Below are 18679 nucleotides of genomic sequence, written 5' to 3' on the forward strand. Positions count from 1 at the left end.
AAAAAAAAAAAAAAAATCTATTTTTGAGAAAGATACAAAATATTAAAAAAATAAAATAAAAAAATAATCAAAAATATCAAAGATTTATAGAATCCCCGGTCAAAATAATCTATGCATATATGAACAGCATAAACATAATAGGGTTATCAGAATGTCAAAGGTGTAGGACTGGGGCGAAGGTGGGGAATATACCCATGTTCAAAGCCGAAGGTGCCCACAACATATGTAAAAACATCACGCCCCAGCGGGTTCTTAGTGCTAAAACACTAGTGCAAGAAAAGGTGCAAGTGACATCACTGGTAACAAAATAGCTATTGACTTGATAAATCTAACCCATGAAAGTGTGGCCACAATGAAATGAAAAATTACAAATACACAAACTAGAATGAGATCAGATTCACTTATGGACCTACAACCTAAAGAAAATGAAAAAATTCTAATAACATATTAGTTATCCTCAAAAACCAAGAAACTATCTATCAAATGGTCACTGTATCAGGTTTCCTGCTGGCTGCACTACCCTATCTGACCACAGGGAGTGCTGTTATAAAAGCACAACTCATACCATACTCTATAGCACCAGCTAGTGGTGAAACAATGTAGTGCAAAACACCATAACATGGTTAAGTGTTCCCTTAAAGGAATTCTCCGTATGGTGATAGACATTAAATTACAAAGTATGAGCGATTTTCGATGCGTTTAACCCCTTGGTGTCCGGCCGCTTACACGAATACCTATGGCCAGGAGGTATTCAATCGAATAGTACTCGCTCAGCTCTAATGATGATACCTTGTGCTAGCTGATGACTATGTGATGCATGCTACAGCGTCGCTGGTTTATAGTGACCCTATTGGCCCCAAGTCAGATTGGATAAGGGTGCTTATGTTGGGGCTTATAGGGCTTCACAGTGAAACTGAATATACCCCAAAGAATTATTAACTAGGAGGTCCCACCTGTCAAAGCTTAGAAAGACATGGCAGCTTTATTTCAAAAACAGCGCCACACCTTTGACAGGTTGTGAGTGGTATTGCAGCCAAATTTCATTCACTTTAATAGAGCTGGGCTGCAATATCAGACACATCCCATGGATGTCTCTTTTTTGGGACAAGGCAGCTGGTGACAACACCCTGACCTGGCACCACTATATAGTGTTGTCAGTCAGTTAGGTAGTGAGTATTGCCAAGTGCCCCATATATATCACAGGGTAATGATGGCCACCAATCCCTTAGAGAAGAATCTTGGTCAACCACTTGAAATATTTATTCCAATTATACAAATTAAGTGCAACTTGACCAAACGTGTTCCTCCAGCCTCCGGGGGCAGCATTGTGGGCCCAAGTCCTTTGTTACAACTCACAGTACAAAGCTTTGTGAAATATTGTACCCACAAGAAGCTTGTTCTCATACACAGCCGCACAGGTGGACGCTTGTAGGACGGAGCCATTGTTGGCGTAGACTGTGGTCACTATGGGGTTGTCCGAGTGGATGTTCTGTATGCGGAGAATCTGCGATGGAAGAAAAATGGTTAAAACGTAAAAATCACAGCAAAACAGGTAATACATTCTGCAGGAGAACTTACCACCAAGTTTCCCCTACAGCTGATTGGTCCTCCCCCTTCCCTCTCACAGCACACACTGAGGCAGAGAACCTGCAGCTCCATCCTCCTCCTCTCCCCACACTCAGTTTTACACTAGATGGATTTTATGGTGGCTGAGGAGGTTCTTATGCATTGGAAAGGATCTTAAGATGGCAGATTCTACTATTTGTTCTACCTTATTGATCTTGTTATTTTGCTGACATACAGTATATAGAATCTTAGAATTATTATTATACAAGTCTCTTAAACTGTATACACTGACCTCTGACCCCGGAACGTCTTTAGAGTTATATGCGAACACCTTAAAGCCATTTGGATGAGCTCCTGTCCAGACATCTCCTGTAAGCGGGTCCACAGAGAGGTTGTCCAGAAGAGTCTCCAACTGCACCACCTGGTAAAGGAATCACGTAGACAATTTAACCCCTTACTGACAGCCGATTTTTGTCACCTAGATTTTTGTGATGAGTGTGGGTCCCATTGGATGGACCCCGCATGATCAGTAAGTAACCCCCTATCAACCTCTTGTACTTACCTTTACTAGAGACAGAGACCAGTTGGCATGCTTCTCAAAAACAGTGATGGTGTGACCAGTGACATCGGCGACATAGATGTATCTACATGGAGACAAATGTGGCTATAACTTTAATATGCAGCATCATATCCCTCCTCCCCCTCCTAGAAATGTAGCCTCATCAGATAGAGATGTCACTACAGATATAACAGCAGTGAAAAGAAGATTTTCCCATCTAGACAATTAATTCCTTCTCTGCGGTCTGGCAGCCACTGGAGGCCTCCACAGGAGAAATGTGGTATTACATGGTACCCATTCAAATAAATGGACAGACATGGGGCTTTGGAAGAGCTGCTGTTTGCAGCAGTCCTCCATCTGGCTAATACAAGGGATTCCCTTTACGATACTATTGTCTTATACAAGAATAATATATTATTTGGCCACAAGTTGGCGCAATATTAACATAATACAGCACCAGGTATGGTCACCTGTATAGATAGTGTGTGATTCTGAGATGGCGCCTGATATAACTGAAGCGCATCATGTGATAGAAACCCATTTAGAATTTGTACATGTTAACAAAGAAGCCCAAATGTCACCAACGGCCATTATCTACAAGTGGGGCATAATCAGCTAGAACATGGCGATGCCATCAGGGTCTAACTGTTGGCTATATGCCGAACTTATAAGAAATCTCAATTTAAGCTACTCTACGCAGGCAGACTGCTGTCATAAGAGGGGGGCGGTCCAGACTACAGAGTCATTATGCTGTCATGGGGGGGAGGGGCGGTCCAGACTACACAACCAGACTGCTGTCATGGGGGGGGGGGGGGGAGGGGCGGTCCAGACTACACAACCAGACTGCTGTCATGGGGGGGGGGGGGCGGTCCAGACTACACAACCAGACTGCTGTTACTGGGGAAGTCCAGACTACACAGTCATACTGCTGCTATTGGGGGCGGTCCAGACTACATACTTTTCGTCAGTGGACATGGCCATCCCATTGGCGCTGTAGAATCCAGATGCAACTTGTCGGACCTCTCCTGGACTATAATACACCACATTCGTCCATTGTAATCCAAAGAACATTTCCACGTGTCTCATGACGAAGTCCGAGAAGTAATAATCATTTGTGGCGTAAAAGCTCTCAGGTCCAACAGCAACAACGTCATTGACGCTAGAAGACAAAAACATTGTCATCAAAACACGTATCAGTGTAAACCTTCTCATCTCCTCCATGTGTTCTTCTACGTGTCTGTGCACATTACACTTAACTGTACCTCTGGATAACTGCACATGATTAGCCCTAGATCACACTCAGCCCTGCTACATCTCCATCCTACGCCACACTCAGCCCTGCTACATCTCCATCCTACGCCACACTCAGCCCTGCTACATCTCCATCCTACGCCACACTCAGCCCTGCTACATCTCCATCCTACGCCACACTCAGCCCTGCTACATCTCCATCCTACGCCACACTCAGCCCTGCTACATCTCCATCCTACGCCACACTCAGCCCTGCTACATCTCCATCCTACGCCACACTCAGCCCTGCTACATCTCCATCCTACGCCACACTCAGCCCTGCTACATCTCCATCCTACGCCACACTCAGCCCTGCTACATCTCCATCCTACGCCACACTCAGCCCTGCTACATCTCCATCCTACGCCACACTCAGCCCTGCTACATCTCCATCCTACGCCACACTCAGCCCTGCTACATCTCCATCCTACGCCACACTCAGCCCTGCTACATCTCCATCCTACGCCACACTCAGCCCTGCTACATCTCCATCCTACGCCACACTCAGCCCTGCTACATCTCCATCCTACGCCACACTCAGCCCTGCTACATCTCCATCCTACGCCACACTCAGCCCTGCTACATCTCCATCCTACGCCACACTCAGCCCTGCTACATCTCCATCCTACGCCACACTCAGCCCTGCTACATCTCCATCCTACGCCACACTCAGCCCTGCTACATCTCCATCCTACGCCACACTCAGCCCTGCTACATCTCCATCCTACGCCACACTCAGCCCTGCTACATCTCCATCCTACGCCACACTCAGCCCTGCTACATCTCCATCCTACGCCACACTCAGCCCTGCTACATCTCCATCCTACGCCACACTCAGCCCTGCTACATCTCCATCCTACGCCACACTCAGCCCTGCTACATCTCCATCCTATGTCACACTCAGCCCTGCTACATCTACATCCTATATTATAGATTAATTTCCATTTTGGCGCTAATATATAAGAATTCTAATAAATATAACAGTTTGCAAATTTTTTTATTTTTTTTTACCCAAATTCTATAAAAAATAATAAATAGAACTACTTTAAGGGGGTCTCTGCATTGCACAATCCCTTTTAGAGTGGTCATCTGTTAGGGAGCCCAGCAATACATGTTCACATCCCCTGCAGCGCCACCACAGGGTAAAAGCAGCATTACACCTTTGCTATGTAGAGCAATGTATTGTATGGACGTGCTGGGTCCTCCACAGTAGGAGACACTCTTTGTAACTATTCAAAATCTCTCAAATTTTTCTACTTCGGTGTCTGATGATTAAGCACAGAACCCCTTTAACATTTCCGCGGCCCCTCCGGAGGTCTTCCCCGTACTTGTGCAGCGCTGAGTGTTTAATGGTTTTCAGGTGCAAGAGAACATTTTCCTCCTCCGCGAACTTGAAGATCTCGACGGTAGATTTATAGTGAGGATGATTCACCACGAAGAGGTAGACCGAGTCATCTGAAAACAGAGGGGGAGACCAAGAAATCTGATAAAAGAATGGGCTATTAAAGGGCACCTACCATTAAAGGTAAAAATACAGGCTGCTCACAATTTTTGCCTCTGCATTTTAGAGCCTGGCACCGGAACAAACAGGGAACGTGCGCCCTGAATGGTAGATATTTTTCCCATAATCTCCCACAGTGGAGCTAAAATGGCTTTTTGTAAGACTCCACACACCTGACAAGGTGGTCTCTCCTCAAGGAGTGACATTATCCCCATAGCCTTTAAAGGGGTATTCCCATAACTCTTGCTCTGAAGCCTGAAGGATTTGTACTCTCTTCACTTCCTGGATTTCTCGCACATTGGTGGGCGGGGTTTCACTTGCTCTGCTATCTGCTATGATCCACAGTATTATGCTGATGTGGAAACTGATGTAGCACAGCTGGATTTGAGTCAGCTTGCATTACATACAGAGGTAAAGGACTCCTTATCTCAGCCCTTATCAGCCAAATTCAATTAAACCGGCTGATAAGTGGAAAAGCTGAAGATAGACAGCACAGTAATCCTGGAGCATTCACCTCCCCCCCTCCCCTATATGAGGAGCTCCATTGTTTGTCAGCCCCTCCCTTACCCTCTGAGAGCAGGCAGCTACATCACTTGACACATGAGCATATAATCCCAAGGGCCAGTGTCAACAATGAAGTGAATAAATTAAGATAGCGGCCAAACAAAGCAGTTTTAATAAAGCAATGTATTTAGGAAAAGTCTTATATCTACATAAACTAGCAGTATAGATAGGATCCTTGTGATCGGACAACCCCTTTAAGGTAGTCAGATATGTATATGCACTGGAGGACCACTAGAGGTCAGTACTGAGATAAGCAGTCTGAGATGAGACTCAGAGCAGATGTACGTTCCAGCTTATCTTGAGATATGTGATCTGCAGCAGGACACGTGACCCCGCGATCTGCAGAGTATTGTACATAACACCTGCGGTTTGGCCGCTTTATTTCCCTTTATCCTCCAGATCTGATAGATTTCTTTCTTTGTGTAAAGGAACAAGTTTTACAAGTTTCACAATTCTGAGTGTCAAGAGTATGTAGTGCTGGGGGAGGGGGGGGGGTCTAGGAACGTTATCTCACATCAGCTTATATAGAGAGAAGGAATCGACATAATAAGGGCTGCATTAACAATTCTGCAGACTTCAGAGCTGAAATCATCCCCTCCCCCCATAGAAGTCTTACCCTGTTCATCAATGTACGTGCTGATCCCATGAGGGTTAAACGTAGACAAATCAAAGCCTTTACTGATCCGCAGAGACATTGGGCGGAGCTTTTCGTCGTTCAGGTCGAGGAGGAAAATTTCTCCAGGGTTTTCGGGGGCAAAGCTGATAATTCCAGGATATTTCAGACCCTTGGAGAACATGTAAAGGATTAGTATGTAAGAGGAGGGAGGAGGGAGATGCAGCTGCAGAGTCTCATTCAGTGCAGGTATCTGATTGGCTCACACAGCTCTGACATCACACCAGCAAACATGTGCTGGGTATGCAGAGAATAGGCTACAACACCACAGCCGCAACAAATAGCTGATCAGTGGGGGTGTCAGGTGTCAGACTCTCATAAATCTAAAGTGGATGATCTATCCGAGGTGTCAGCAAATCCCATGTGTTATAGCGCAGATTCTTTCGTGAACATCTTTTGTACAATTTAATTTAATTCTATTTACAACATTGAGCGACCTTGTAAGTACTTTGTTTTATCTTATCTTGTACAGGTTACACAGCTTTGGATGTAACCAGAGTATAAGTCAGGACAACCTCCTCTCCCTGTTTTCTAGGGAGTCTACAAAGTCTATACCGTAGAAACATCCTGAGTGCGGACCTTTCACCTTGCTGGACTCTCAAGGACTTATTAAGGACTATATGGCCACAGTATGGCAGTATTATTGATGTAATGAAAGGTTGGTCTTTTTGGGCATTCAATGGTGGTATTATTTAGGAGTCAGGAGGTAGAGTATACGGCCGTGCTATATGGGCAGTATACAGCCATATAATATGGGCAGCGTACGGCCGTGCTGTATGGGCAGCGTACGGCCGTGCTGTATGGGCAGCGTACGGCCATATAATATGGGCAGAGTACGGTTGTGTTATATGGGCAGAGTACGGTTGTGTTATATGGGCAGAGTACGGCCGTGTTCCGTGTTATATGGGCAGTATACAGCCATATAATATGGGCAGAGTACGGCCGTGTTATATGGGCAGAGTATGGTAATGTTATATGGGCAGAGTACGGCCGTGTTATATGGGCAGAGTACGGCCGTGTTATATGGGCAGAGTACGGCCGTGTTATATGGGCAGAGTACGGCCGTGTTATATGGGCAGAGTACGGCCGTGTTATATGGGCAGAGTATGGTAATGTTATATGGGCAGAGTACGGCCGTCTTATATGGGTTGTATATGGTAGTGTTATATGGGCAGTATACAGTAGTGTTGTTTGGGAACTGTATGGTCATATTACGTGGACACTCTATAGCAGCACAGTGTGTACTGAAGTATTATTTGGCACTGTTTGGTGGTCTTTGAGTATCACCATAGAAGTATATAGTGTATATTAACCCATGCTTAATATGTACTGAAATAAAAGAACATCAAAGGCCTAAAATTTTTGGACAGGCTGGTGATCTCTATCTATCCAAGGTATCAAGAGTGCATGTCAATGCAGACTCCATAGAGAAGCCAGTGGATTTCAGAATGCAGCTTTGGATGTGACTGGAGTATAAGACTTGATATAACTTAAAGGGATTGTCCATGAATTTTGTTCTTATGGCCTATCCTTAGGATAACAGCAGCAGCCATACTCACATACTCACTGATGTCATAAGCTCATGTCAATACAGGAATACAAACACTCTCGAATATTGGATATTTGCAGGGATTACATGTTCCCGTAGACGTTGGAATAGAAACGGATCCCAGCAAACAATAAGGCAGGGTCAGTGCTGCAAATAATCCAACCAAACCCTGGAAATTTCATCGCAGGATGTTCTGCCCCTGGACCCCAGCGATCAGCTGTGATCTGTGGGGAAATCCAGGTGCTCAATTTTCCTGCAGCGCCTCCACAGGGGAAATAGAGCATTACAGATTCCCATTGAAAACAGTATGTAAGGATGCGCGGGGTCTTCAATCTAGAAAACCCCTTTAATTCCTTGAAGTGTTGTGCTGAGGTTTCTTGGAGCCACCAGATAACTTACAGAGCTGATGAAGGCCAGACCATTGGGGAGGATCTCTATATCTTCAGAGCCATATTCTGCAAAAGAAACATGGCGGAGTAATAGAGATCATATGAGTAGTGTATAGCCTAGTATACGGGGTCAGCAGATGGAGTATTCATTATTAACCAGTTACGTACCGATCCCCTTCAGGAGCCGGCAGTTCGGCAGGTCTACCTGTTCGATTTCTCTGAAGAGGTTCGTTCGACGGCTGGAAAAAGACGGGAAATGTCACAAAATCAGCAAATTCCTTCCTATACATTCAGCTTTATGGTTTTGTACTTTGTCCCTACATTGCAATCACCATATAGGCGATCCTTTAAAGGGGTATCAGGGATTATAATACTGATGACTTATCATAGGTCATCAATATCACATCGGAGGAGGTCTGACGCCTGGCACCACCACCGATCAGCTTGCATTGTTCATGTGGGCACAGCGTCGTACATTGTGTTATGGCTGCTCAGCCCCATACTCTTGAATAAGACTGAGCTGCACATAGACCATGTAATGAATGAATGTGAGGTCATTGGTTTGTGAAGCAACCAGCTGATCTGGGAGGGTCCCGGGTGTTGGACCTCTACTGTCTAGATATTGAAGATCTATCCTTAGGATAGGTCAAAATTATTAAACTCCTGGAATACCGCTTTAAAGGCGACATGATTGTACCCCTTTATATGAGGGCACGGGTGCAATAGGAAGTGCTTTACTGCAGTCGTGGTCTTCCTTTTGCTCCAGCTTCGTCTCAGCCCCTTTAAAGGGATCTGTTAGGACTTTAATATGGATGATGTATCCTTAGGATAAGACATGTCAGATTTTTAAGGGTCTGACCCCGATCCCCTCATAGGTATCAGCTGTGTGAAGACACTCCAGTACTGAGGGGACCGCTCACCAAGCACAGCGCCGTACATTGTATAGTGGCTGTGCTTGTTACTGCAGCTCATCCAAGCAGCTGATCGGTGGGGGTCCCAGGTATGGGTCCCTCACTGATCAGATGTTCATGATCTATCAGAAAATAAGTAACAGAAGACGTAGAGGGACGCCTGATACAAGATCAGACTACGTGGGTGTGTTTGGTGTCTGTTACCACAGAGACACATAGATCTGCATAGGGGCTGTGTACACAAACAGTCGGTGTTTTTTTTTGCTCGGTTTATAATAAAGCTGCTTCATGTGTTTTCTGTGTTAGTTTTTTCTATTTTAGTTGACGTGGAAAAAATAAAAGAATTGTTATGGTTACAAAAGTACACACACCCTGTAATCCCCGTATACACGCACAGAGAAAACTTTCACTCTCTGAATTCTCCTGCGGGGCCGACTTCAAGAAAAACAACAAATTCCAGCAGAAGATTCGAGATAACAGAGTTTAGTGCAACAGTCTACCCGGCCGGCAGAGATATGGCCGCAGGTCAGAGACGGCCCCGCTGCTGACACCCAGTCATCTCTACATGTCAGTCAGTCTCTCGGTTGTCGCGCTGCCAGGGCTGAGATTTCACAACCGGCGATGACCCTTTAAGAGGAACCTCGCACACATCGATCTAGCGCCCGTGCCAAGGGGTGCGGCCGCGCAGAACTTCACGCTGTCCATCTCCACTTTTTCTCTATTTCACTCCCCATAACAGGATATTCTTCTATAATGTCACACGTGGACAAGTTTCAGCCTCCAACAAGATCTGCTGAAATACTCTGTGCTGCGGGGATGCCCCATTTAGTTCGCAGTCTCCATTCTTCTTTTCATGTCTTCACTCTACTCTCACTAATATCACATGAATGGATTGTACCTTATCCCCCCCCCCACACCAAATAGCGCATCTCCTGAAATACTCTGTGCTGCTGGGTCACAGCTCCTTCCATATAAAACTTAATTTAGCCCCTTGTCCTCATCACTGTCCCGTCACATGCATCCCTGTTCTCACCAACGTGAGTGGACAGGTTCCTACCTCCCGCCAGATCAGCTCTCCTTAAATACTCTGCACTGCTGGGGATCCTGCAGAAGCATAAACCAATGCGAAATCTGTACCGAGCCACCTGAATATAATGTATTGTTTATAGTTCTGGTCTCCTCATATTGGGAAGGAACACCTTATGGCCCCCCCCTAAGGATTCCGGGCCCGGGTGCACCTGCACCCTCTGCACCCCTCTGACTCCATGCAGTGTGACCTCCAACTTGACTCCGTCTCCTTTCTCCTGGTCATGGTCTCCTGAAATACTCTGTACTGCAGTGCACAGTGTACATATAGCACTTTTACATTTCTTAAAGGGGTTTTCTACAAATTACTAAAAATAACAAAAAAAAAATGCTAAAAGGGAAATATAACAACAAAATGTCCTATTCTTTAAACCTAGTATTGGTAATTCTGTTATTACTCATTTTTAGGGACATGAAAAATTTCAATCCCCTGCAATTTTGACTCTTCCCACCAAACCCAATAATAGACTGCCAATTCTGTAAGGGTTTTCTTTGCAGCAGCCACCATTAACATCACAGAGGAGTAAAAAAAAACATGATAGTGTACAGAGAGGGGTCTAATTTTCTGTGTGTGTGTGGGGGGGGGGGGGGTCACAGATTTGCTAAAATAGCACAATATAATGGGATAGAAATATACAAGCCCAGTCTTTATCTGCAGTTACAAAATAACTTACGCTCAGGGACCACACGAGGGCCCCACAGACCCCCATATCCTTTGCGTCCTCTGTTTGGCAGATTGTTTGCACTCCACACATTCCAGCCATGAGATTGCAGGGAAAGAAGTGATTTCCAGATCTGCTGAACACATTAATGACCTCAGAGCAGAAATCCTGCGGGGACGTCCTCTGTACTTAGGAGTAGATCCTGCACAGGGCACAACAAACTCAAGGGGCCGCAGAGAGACCCTCACCCACCGAGGGCTGACCTCACAGGGTGTGCACATGCCGTATACCCCGACAACCTACTGCAGTCAGATCCTCTGGGGAACTATAAGTCTCAGCTGCTCTGCAAACCAAATACTGCAGCAAGTTATTCCCTTGTATATGGTGAACTACAACACCTGGATTAGTGCAAAGTGTCACAACCAGTTACTACCTCTTACCACAGACCCTGCAGGGGGCACACATGTGCAGTCAGGGCATGCTGGGAGATGTGGTTCTGCAGCCTCTGGAGACAACTGGTATAACATATAAGGACTGTAAGATCCAGCCAAAGCACAGACGTTGGCAAGATTACCATGAAAGTGACCCCCAGACACCCTATACACATTGCAAACACACACACATATATATATATATATATATATATATATATATACACACACTCACCGGCCACTTTATTAGGTACACCATGCTAGTAACGGGTTGGACCCCCTTTTGCCTTCAGAACTGCCTCAATTCTTCGTGGCATAGATACAACAAGGTGCTGGAAGCATTCCTCAGAGATTTTGGTCCATATTGACATGATGGCATCACACAGTTGCCGCAGATTTGTTGGCTGCACATCCATGATGCGAATCTCCTGTTCCACCACATCCCAAAGATGCTCCTCTATTGGATTGAGATCTGGTGACTGTGGAGGCCATTGGAGTACAGTGAACTCATTGTCATGTTCAAGAAACCAGTCTGAGATGATTCCAGCTTTATGACATGGCATTGCATTATCCTGCTGAAAGTAGCCATCAGATGTTGGGTACATTGTGGACATAAAGGGATGGACATGGTCAGCAACAATACTCAGGTAGGCTTTGGCGTTGCAACGATGCTCAATTGGTACCAAGGGGCCCAAAGAGTGCCAAGAAAATATTCCCCACACCATGACACCACCACCACCAGCCTGAACCGTTACCGATACAAGGCAGGATGGATCCATGCTTTCATGTTGTTGACGCCAAATTCTGACCCTACCATCCGAATGTCGCAGCAGAAATCGAGACTCATCAGACCAGGCAACGTTTTTCCAATCTTCGATTGTCCAATTTCGATGAGCTTGTGCAAATTGTAGCCTCAGTTTCCTGTTCTTAGCTGAAAGGAGTGGCACCCGGTGTGGTCTTCTGCTGCTGTAGCCCATCTGCCTCAAAGTTCAACGTACTGTGCGGCGTTCAGAGATGCTCTTCTGGCTACCTTGGTTGTAACGGGTGGCTATTTGAGTCACTGTTGCCTTTCTATCAGCTCGAACCAGTCTGGCCATTCTCCTCTGACCTCTGGCATCAACAACGCATTTCCGCCCACAGAACGGCCGCTCACTGGATGTTTTTTCTTTTTCGGACCATTCTCTGTAAACCCTAGAGATGGTTGTGCGTGAAAATCCCAGTAGATCAGCAGTTTCTGAAATACTCAGACCAGCCCTTCTGGCACCAACAACCATGCCACGTTCAAAGGCACTCAAATCACCTTTCTTCCCCATACTGATGCTCGGTTTGAACTGCAGGAGATTGTCTTGACCATGTCTAAATGCCCTGAGTTGCCACCATGTGATTGGCTGATTAGAAATTAAGTGTTAACGAGCAGTTGGACAGGTGTACCTAATAAAGTGGCCGGTGAGTGTATATATATATATATATATATATATATATGTGTATATATATATATATATATATATATATATATATATATTCCAGCCACCCTATACATATCACAACCTTTACACTTCATCCACAGCATGCTGGGTGTTGTAGTCCTACAAGGATTCTGGTCTTCACCTGCCGCTCTCCAACTGCAGCTAAACCACAACCAAGTCCAAACGTAAGCAAACAATGAAGCCATATCTAGGTGATACAACCACCACGCCCTGGCACATACTAACAGCATGCTGGGAGTTGTAGTTATACAATGTACCTGCTATAAGGGTACTGGGCTCCAACCTGAGGTCCTCCAGCTGCAAATAACTACAACTCCCAGCAAGTCCAGCTCTATCTAAGCCAGTCTACAACCACCCCCTAGCAGGCACAACACGATGGGAGTTGTAGTTTCTGACTACTAGGGGACAGAAAGATCCAAAATCCTCCATAGTAAAGGCTGTAAGAAGGGTTTCCCTCCACTGTGTAGTAAGTTACATGGCAAACTAGAAGAGGACTACAAGTCTCAGCTTTCCCTGCACAGACACCTGCTGGGACTGATAGTTCCACAAGACTTACACAGTTACATTGTTGCCAAGTTTGGACAAATTAGATCTAAATACAAATAAAGATACAAAGTATCAGAGGACAGGCCCCGCCCACTCAGACTGTCCTAGTGCCCGGGGCTGTGGATATAGTAATAGCTCCAAGTGAATATATAGTCAGTGACTACTCACCTGAACTGCACCATCCTCTCCCCCAGAGCAGCCAGCAGCACCCCAATAATGGTCAGCTTCAGCAGTGCCCCCATATCCAGAGCCAGAGAGGAGCAGACAAGTGACTACAGCCAGTGAGTGCCCAGCCTGGGAGTGAACTGCGCATGCGTGCAAGGCTGGGACTGTTATAGCAGGAGGGACAGTGGGGACTGGGTGAGATATGGGGAGCAGCCAGGGGGTCACAGCACTGTATACAGGGGGAGGCAGACTGGTGCCTGTGAAAAAACATTAACCCCTTCACTTGTTTTAACACTAGCATTTTTTTTTTTAATTTGGGCATCAAGTGGCAGTGTAGTTTGAGAAATACTCCACCTAATACTACAAGGTATAGTGCCCCCCCCCCATGGTATCATTCCCTCTTTGTGTATCCCACACAGTATCATGCACCTTTCTGCCCCCTACTGTATAAAGTCCCCTACTGACCCCACACATTGTATGTTCCCCTGTGGTCTCCACACATTATATTCTGATGGGGTCTCCACATGGTATATTGTCCCCCTTACAATATAATGCCCCATCCCTGCGATACCCACATAGTATAATATTACCCTTGTGGACCCCAAATACTACATTGTCCCCATGTGCCCTTACAGGTTATATTCTTCCCATGTCACCCCTACACATTATCATTCTCCCCCTTGTGGTCCCCACACAGTATATGCTCCCTTTGTGGTCCCTATGTAGTATAATATTACTCCTGTGACCCCCCATACGGTATAATATTACTCCTGTGACCCCCCCCATACGGTATAATATTACTCCTGTGACCCCCCCCATACGGTATAATATTACTCCTGTGACCCCCCATACGGTATAATATGACTCCTGTGATCCCCATACGATATAATATGACTCCTGTGACCCCCTTACGGTATAATATTACTCCTGTGACCCCCAATATGGTATATTATTACTCCTGTGACCCCCCCATACGGTATAATATTACTCCTTTGACACCCATACAGTACAATATTACTTCTGTGAAACCTCATATGGTATAATATTATTCCTGTGACTCCCCATACGGTATAATATTACTCCTGTGACCCCCATACGGTATAATATGACTCCTGTGATCCCCATACGGTATAATATGACTCCTCTAATCCCCATACGGTATATTATTACTCCTGTGACCCCCCCCCCCCCCCATACAGTATAATATTACTCCTGTGACCCCCATATGGTATAATATTACTCCGGTGACCCCATATGGTATAATATTACTCCTGTGACCCCCAATATGGTATATTATTACTCCTGTGACCCCCCCATACGGTATAATATTACTCCTTTGACACCCATACAGTACAATATTACTTCTGTGAAACCTCATATGGTATAATATTATTCCTGTGACTCCCCATACGGTATAATATTACTCCTGTGATCCCCATACGGTATAATATGACTCCTGTGATCCCCATACGGTATAATATGACTCCTGTGACCCCCCCCCCCCCATACAGTATAATATTACTCCTGTGACCCCCATATGGTATAATATTACTCCGGTGACCCCATATGGTATAATATTACTCCTGTGACCCCCATACGGTATAATATTACTCCTTTGACACCCATACAGTATAATATTACTCCTGTGAAACCTCATATGGTATAATATGACTCCTGTGACCCCCATACAGTATAATATGACTCCTGTGACCCCCATATAGTATAATATTACTCCTTTGACCCCATACGGTATAATATGACTCCTGTGATCCCCATTCGGTATAATATGACTCCTGTGATCCCCATTCGGTATACTATGACTCCTGTGACCCCCATATGGTATATTTCCTTCTTACAGCCCCATACAGTGAAATATAGCCAAAAAGTAATAGAAGTAGTCGTCACCTTGCCCTGTTCCCCCGGAGTCCTCTCTGGTCTCTACGGCTTGGGGCAGCAATGTACTGACATTACTATGCCTGCCTATGGCCAGGACACTGACAGCAGTGCCAGGGGGTGAAGGGTACAGTAGGGAGCAAAGAGCCACCTGTTCCACCATTGAGCTCTTCTCTATAGAGTTAAATGTAGGTAGAGCCGCACCCAGGACCTACCCTCGGCTACCCAGGACACCAGGACAGCTTCCGAAACCTGGGAATGTTCCACTGAATCTGGAACGGTTGGGAGGTATAGGTATACATCTGTATGACAGTGCGCTCACTGGCGGCCATGATTTAATCCACATGCAACTGCGGCAATGTTCTTGCTCTTTACTCTCTGCTTTCCAGCACACCATACGGCATATTAAATGGTGCCATTAGAAAGTACAATCTGTCCCACAAAAAACAAGCCCTCATATGGATTTTTGGCTAAAAACATAAATATAAGAGGAGATTAGGAGACATAAAAGTTTATATCTCCTTTTATATTTTTATGTTTTCAGTCAAAAATCCATGAGGGCTTGTTTTTTGTGGGACAGATTGTACTTTCTAATGGCACCATTTAATATGCCGTATGATGTGCTGCGAATTGGAAATAAATTTTACAAGTTTTGTTTTTGCTACAGGTCAATATTATCACAGAAACACACCGGTTACACAGGTTTTTTTTATGTTTTTAAAGGGGGTGTTCATTTTTTTATGACACAGACATTGTGCAATGTAAACAGTAAAGAGGTCATGACACGGGCATGAACATGACTTCACTTTGAAACAGCTGATCCGTGGGGGGTCCAGGGTGTCGGACCCTCATTAATCTTCTACTGGTGACCAATCTGGAGGAAAGGACATCAAAAGAAAAAAAAACAAGAACTTCGTATCGCCATATTCTGACACTGGGACCTCCAATGGATCTGTGTAAGGCGTCTTGTTTTTTGCAGGAGGGGCTGTAGTTTTTATTGGGAAATGCAAAATGTTTTTCTTCACTTTTTATTCAATTTTTCAGAAGGTGAAGTTGCAAAAAAAAATGCAATTTAGGCATTTTTGTTTTGGCCACCCCAGACCAAACTCTATGGACATTACATGGCTCTGTGCTTGGCTTTATGTACCTGTTCACAAAGGTGGAGGCTCAAGGGAAGTAAGGGTTCACATACTTTTAGACACTTAATGCATATCTTGAACTGGATAAGATCTAGAATTAGATGTTTTATGGGGCTCGCTTCTATACTTTGAACTTTATATAGGCTTTAAAGTCTGTGTAAACATGTGCTATAAATCCAGGATGTAGCAGAGCTAACATTGCTGCTTGTTTAATAGGAGTAGTATGTCAGATCTGTGTGCAGATGTATCAGTCATGTAGATATATGACCATACCATAGGCGACATTATACATTATACCACATCTACCACCTGTGGTTCTGCAGCGGCTGCGAAAACACAATGGAAAGGGCATGTTGGGAGTTGTAGTTTCACAGTTGACACCATCAACTTGCAGGTCACTTTCTTGCATTGATCAACAAATTATGAGGATAACGTCCATCCTTAGGGAGAGACCACCTATTAGGTGTGTGGAGACTTATACAGCCATAGTTGCTCCACTGCAAGGAATTATGGGAGGAATATGCAAATCTGTCTCCCAAGATGTAAATAGGGAGATAGTGCCTCTGTTATGCTGCCCTCTATAGGAAGCACCCTGAACATCATGCCCGACTTTCCTAGAAGCCTTTACCTAGACAGTTTCTCAGCTACGGACGGCCATTTCGGTCGGGTTGGACCTCGTCAGCGCAGCGTAGAGAGAACTGACTTGGTAGAACTAAGCAGCTTATCTCAGCCAGGTCTGTTATCTCTCTATATAAACACACAGATAACACTGAGTCCATTGTGTTCACGTATTTGCATATTATCTGATCTGGTCCAATGCTGACACACTGAAATGGGAAAACACCTTTAATCCAAATTGTCAGTTTGCTACTTTTAAACATGCCGGGAAAAAGAAAATCTAATTTGTCACAAAAATCTAAAACAATGAGAGCTATGAACGTAGCCAGAAGTCACAGAGTTCTCCTCAAGTGGAGCTGAGGGGGATCATCGGGGCCAACAACACGCTCATTATTTGGCGTCACAGCGAGCTGCTGAGATGCCAGAACAATCACGGGCACAGCGCAAGGAACAAGTTCAGCGGCAGGACAGCTTGAGAGGTGACGAAACGCCGAAGCAGGCAAACCATCCACAGAAGCAATTTGCTGAATATAGGCGAATCATCGATTCCAACAACACGCAGACAAAGTCGCGGGCAGAGGCTAGTATAATATACAGAACAAGGATGGAAATTAATCATTTCACTTCATTAATATTTTCACCTAAATTATTTTTAATATAAAATACACACTAAATTTTGTATACAAAAAAATACAAATGCAGTGTAACATGATGTTCTATACAGCAACATACAAACTCTTAGCAGATGTTGTCCTTGGCAGGATTTGAACCCAGGACTGCTAACCACTGAGCCACCTTGGCACCATCATTGTACAGTCAGTGAAGGGTCCAAACCCTTTTGACCCAGGGGTACTCAGGAAACTCAAGGGTGGACAGGGCGGGTGTAACACTGAAAAGTTACATTATACTCACCTGTCTCCAGTGCTCTATTGTACAGTCCCAACCCGTTCAGTGGTGCGACTTCCCCAGTCAGAAGTCGTGAGGCTCACATGACCATAAGTCAGTGGCATCAATAGTCGCTGGTGGATCGGTAACGTCTCTTTGGCCTCAGCAGTCATGTGGGCCTCTCTGGCATGGGGATTAAATGGATCTGGGACTGTATGATGGTGTTCCAGGGATAGGTAAGTTTGACTGATATTGTTTTATGGCCACCCTGGCAGCAATATGTATATGCTGCCACATTCACCTGTATACAGCCGTTCTACACAGTCATGCCGCCCCCACATAAACGGGTAGGAATGCCCACATTTGGGTGGGGCTTGTAAGCCATACATCCTTACAACCTCGAATCTGCCCATTTTTGCCAAGAGCGTTTCCAAAAATTCCGAAATGTCCCAGCAGTTACCAAATGTACATTCGTGGGGGTCCCTATGCACCTGGGTCTGGGTACCAGGTACCTGAGGGGTCTAAAGGCCCCTGTGCCACATTACAAAACATCTGTATTATACTTGGTCCCTAGGTGGGGGCCCTTTACAGATTTTGCATTGGGGCCCAGGGGGCGTTTGTTAGTGTTCCCTCCAGGAAATATGAACATCTGAGAAATCCATGATGGATCCTGTAGAGTGACCGGCCATAGTTCAGTGTCATCTAAAATTAGTTCCTCCAATGTTTGCAAGCAGTGGTGTATAAATAGTCAGGGCGGCCATGGCC

General features: G+C 45.2%; 1 protein-coding gene across 1 annotated transcript; it reads right to left on the bottom strand.

Moving 5' to 3' along the window:
• Positions 1–73: 73 nt before the first annotated feature.
• On the bottom strand, positions 74–13497 carry LOC142200989 (serum paraoxonase/arylesterase 2-like). Its single transcript, XM_075271775.1, has 9 exons — positions 13383–13497; positions 8260–8330; positions 8102–8157; positions 6097–6265; positions 4744–4870; positions 3084–3284; positions 2129–2210; positions 1859–1987; positions 74–1504 (listed from the first exon to the last, which is right to left on the bottom strand). Exons 1-9 carry the CDS (start codon positions 13454–13456, stop codon positions 1346–1348), a joined length of 1068 nt encoding a protein of 355 aa, XP_075127876.1. The 5' UTR covers positions 13457–13497; the 3' UTR covers positions 74–1345.
• Positions 13498–18679: the final 5182 nt, after the last annotated feature.

Source organism: Leptodactylus fuscus, chromosome 4, assembly GCF_031893055.1.
Source record: "Leptodactylus fuscus isolate aLepFus1 chromosome 4, aLepFus1.hap2, whole genome shotgun sequence".
NCBI lineage: Eukaryota > Metazoa > Chordata > Amphibia > Anura > Leptodactylidae > Leptodactylus > Leptodactylus fuscus.